The 2,253-nt window shown below is 39.9% G+C and overlaps 1 protein-coding gene across 1 annotated transcript in view; it reads right to left on the reverse strand.

Moving 5' to 3' along the window:
* LOC103746658 (FA complementation group L) overlaps positions 1-2,030 on the reverse strand; it is a 30,481-nt gene extending 28,451 nt beyond the window's left edge. Inside the window, exon 1 of the mRNA XM_008848921.2 lies at positions 1,812-2,030. Coding sequence (XP_008847143.1) covers positions 1,812-2,030 — 219 coding nt within the window. The remainder of the gene's footprint in view (positions 1-1,811) is intronic.
* Between the last annotated feature and the right edge of the window lie 223 nt (positions 2,031-2,253).

The raw sequence follows: 2,253 nt of genomic DNA on the forward strand, positions 1-2,253 counted from the left end.
TCACAGCGAACCTAGAAATTTTATAGCCACTTTTGAAGGAGCTGTGTCTTTGCTCCGGAAAGTGTTATTGGGCATGTTAAAGCTGTAAAGATATGCTTCTTCTAAAAATTTTTTTTAAAATGGCATTAAAAATGTAGGAAACAGCATATGTTAAAGTGAAATGGAGATGTTCTTTAAAGGGTAAAAACTCATTCAATTTTATGTCTTACAGGGCTTATACCGAGTTCAATATTCTATAACTGTATTAATTCAACTGTAAACCTAAAAATTCACAGCCAGTTTTGAAAGAGATGCATCTTTGCTCTGGAATGTGTTACTGAATATGTTAAAGCTATAATGAAATGCTTCTAATCATGTGGTTATTAAATTTAAGAATTTTTTTTAAATTACAGCTTATGGGGCATAATCCAACACCATGGGAGGTAGATGAAGACTTTGTTAGCTCCTTTAATAATGTACAAAGCTTTAGTGAAGAAAGTCTTTGGTTTAGTTTCTACCATGTCATCATCCAGGGATTGTGTGTGCTGAGGTCTAAACTCTTCAAAATACCTTAGAATGTATTACTGAAATGTCGGGAACCACTTTTCTTTCATTCTGTGAACTAATAATATAAAAGGACAGCCTTCAGCCCATTAGTTCTTCCAAAGTTGCAGAAAACTTTTCATACAGTGGTGACAAGCCAAAGGAAACAGCAACTGTGAGGACGATTAACATTTTCTTGGGCCAAGGAAGGAAGTCTAGTGCAGCTCATTATTTATAAATTGATTTTTATAGGAATGACTTATAAAGAGACATAACTTGGACTAATGACTTTTAATTAACCCTAGTACGTTAAAAAATGTGCTCTTTTGTCTTGTGACCTGGGCAACCTCAATTTGGTGCTCCACCCAAAAAGAGAATGAATGAATGAATGAATGAATGAGTGAATGTGGGTCTGCTTGAGAATTAACAAATCAAAGCACTGAAAGCACACCCACCCCCATTGTACACAGTGGAAACTGGGAATTGGGAAGGCCAAGTGAATGAGATATTCTATAATAAAGGATGAAAAGACCAGATGGGCTATTAAAATGAGCGAGGAACCAACCTTGTCCATCCCCACTTGGCAGCTGGAGAAAACATTTTGAATGGGGCCAGGCTCAAGGACACAGTTCCAGGGTGGAGTTCCAGCAGGGAAATTCCATCAGTGCAGTTCCAGAAGAGGAATGGCTCCAAGAGATCTCTAGGGGAACATGTGTCCTCTGAGTTCAGACCAACCCACTCTTAAAAACTAAATTTTAGAGTCAGGCCTTTTATTTGTTATAATGTTAGCGTAGTAATGTCACAGATTTTAAAGAAAGCCAGCCAGAGAACTGCTTCGAAGGTCATGGAGAGTTGCAAGGCTTTGATCAATCTTGAGACACAAGTCAAACAGAGGAGAACAGGATTTTTTTCAGGTAAAATTCTGGACTGTATAAGTATGATTGCTGTACTTGCACCCGTCTTACCATAACTATCTACAGCATATAACATAACATTCTGAGACTCCGATGCTCTCGAAAAACAAAGACTAAGTCAGGAGCTTGAGTGGGGAAAGTGTACTAGAAATGAATTTAGGGACTGGGAACAGAGACTTGAAAAGAGTGAACTATAAGGAGGAAAAAGCCAGCATAAAATGAGGGCGTCCCTCCGAGCTGGCACTGTGGCGATGATGTCACTGTAAGAAGCTGGAGAGAAAGTTCGCATTAATTCCCACGCAAGGCAGGAGCATTTTATTGGCTTCCCTTGCTGTTGACTGGTTGTCAATCAACAAAGGGGATTAAATCCCTCACAACTGCAGGTGTTCGTGCACATGCAAACCCATAGTGGCTCCAGGTCTGCTCGGCCTCCGCAGTAGGAAAGGCCTGCGAGGGACAGTCAGTTTTGAAACTGGCTGAAACAGTGTGGCTCATTGTGGTTAGAGAAGTGGAGGAGGCGCAGCCACCGACGCCGGGGCCGTCAGGTAAGCGCTGCCCATTCACTTCCGCAAGACCGCTGTGTTTTTCAAACATGTTTACCACGAGAAATCAGCTTATATACAAGTTTAACGGAGTAAAAGGGTTAAACAGAATGTAGGTCTGCATAAACACTGCCCTTCTGGGGTTTTGAGAGTTTGTTATATAATCTGAATAAATGTCCATTATTACTATATGTAACTGGAAAATATTTCTCCTGGCCTAGAGGCTGCATTTTCATACTCTTAACAGGATCAATAAAGATGAGAATTTTTTTTTT

The sequence above is a fragment of the Nannospalax galili genome, unplaced genomic scaffold, assembly GCF_000622305.1.
Source record: "Nannospalax galili isolate Female #2095 unplaced genomic scaffold, S.galili_v1.0 scaffold2925, whole genome shotgun sequence".
Taxonomy (NCBI): Eukaryota; Metazoa; Chordata; class Mammalia; order Rodentia; family Spalacidae; genus Nannospalax; species Nannospalax galili.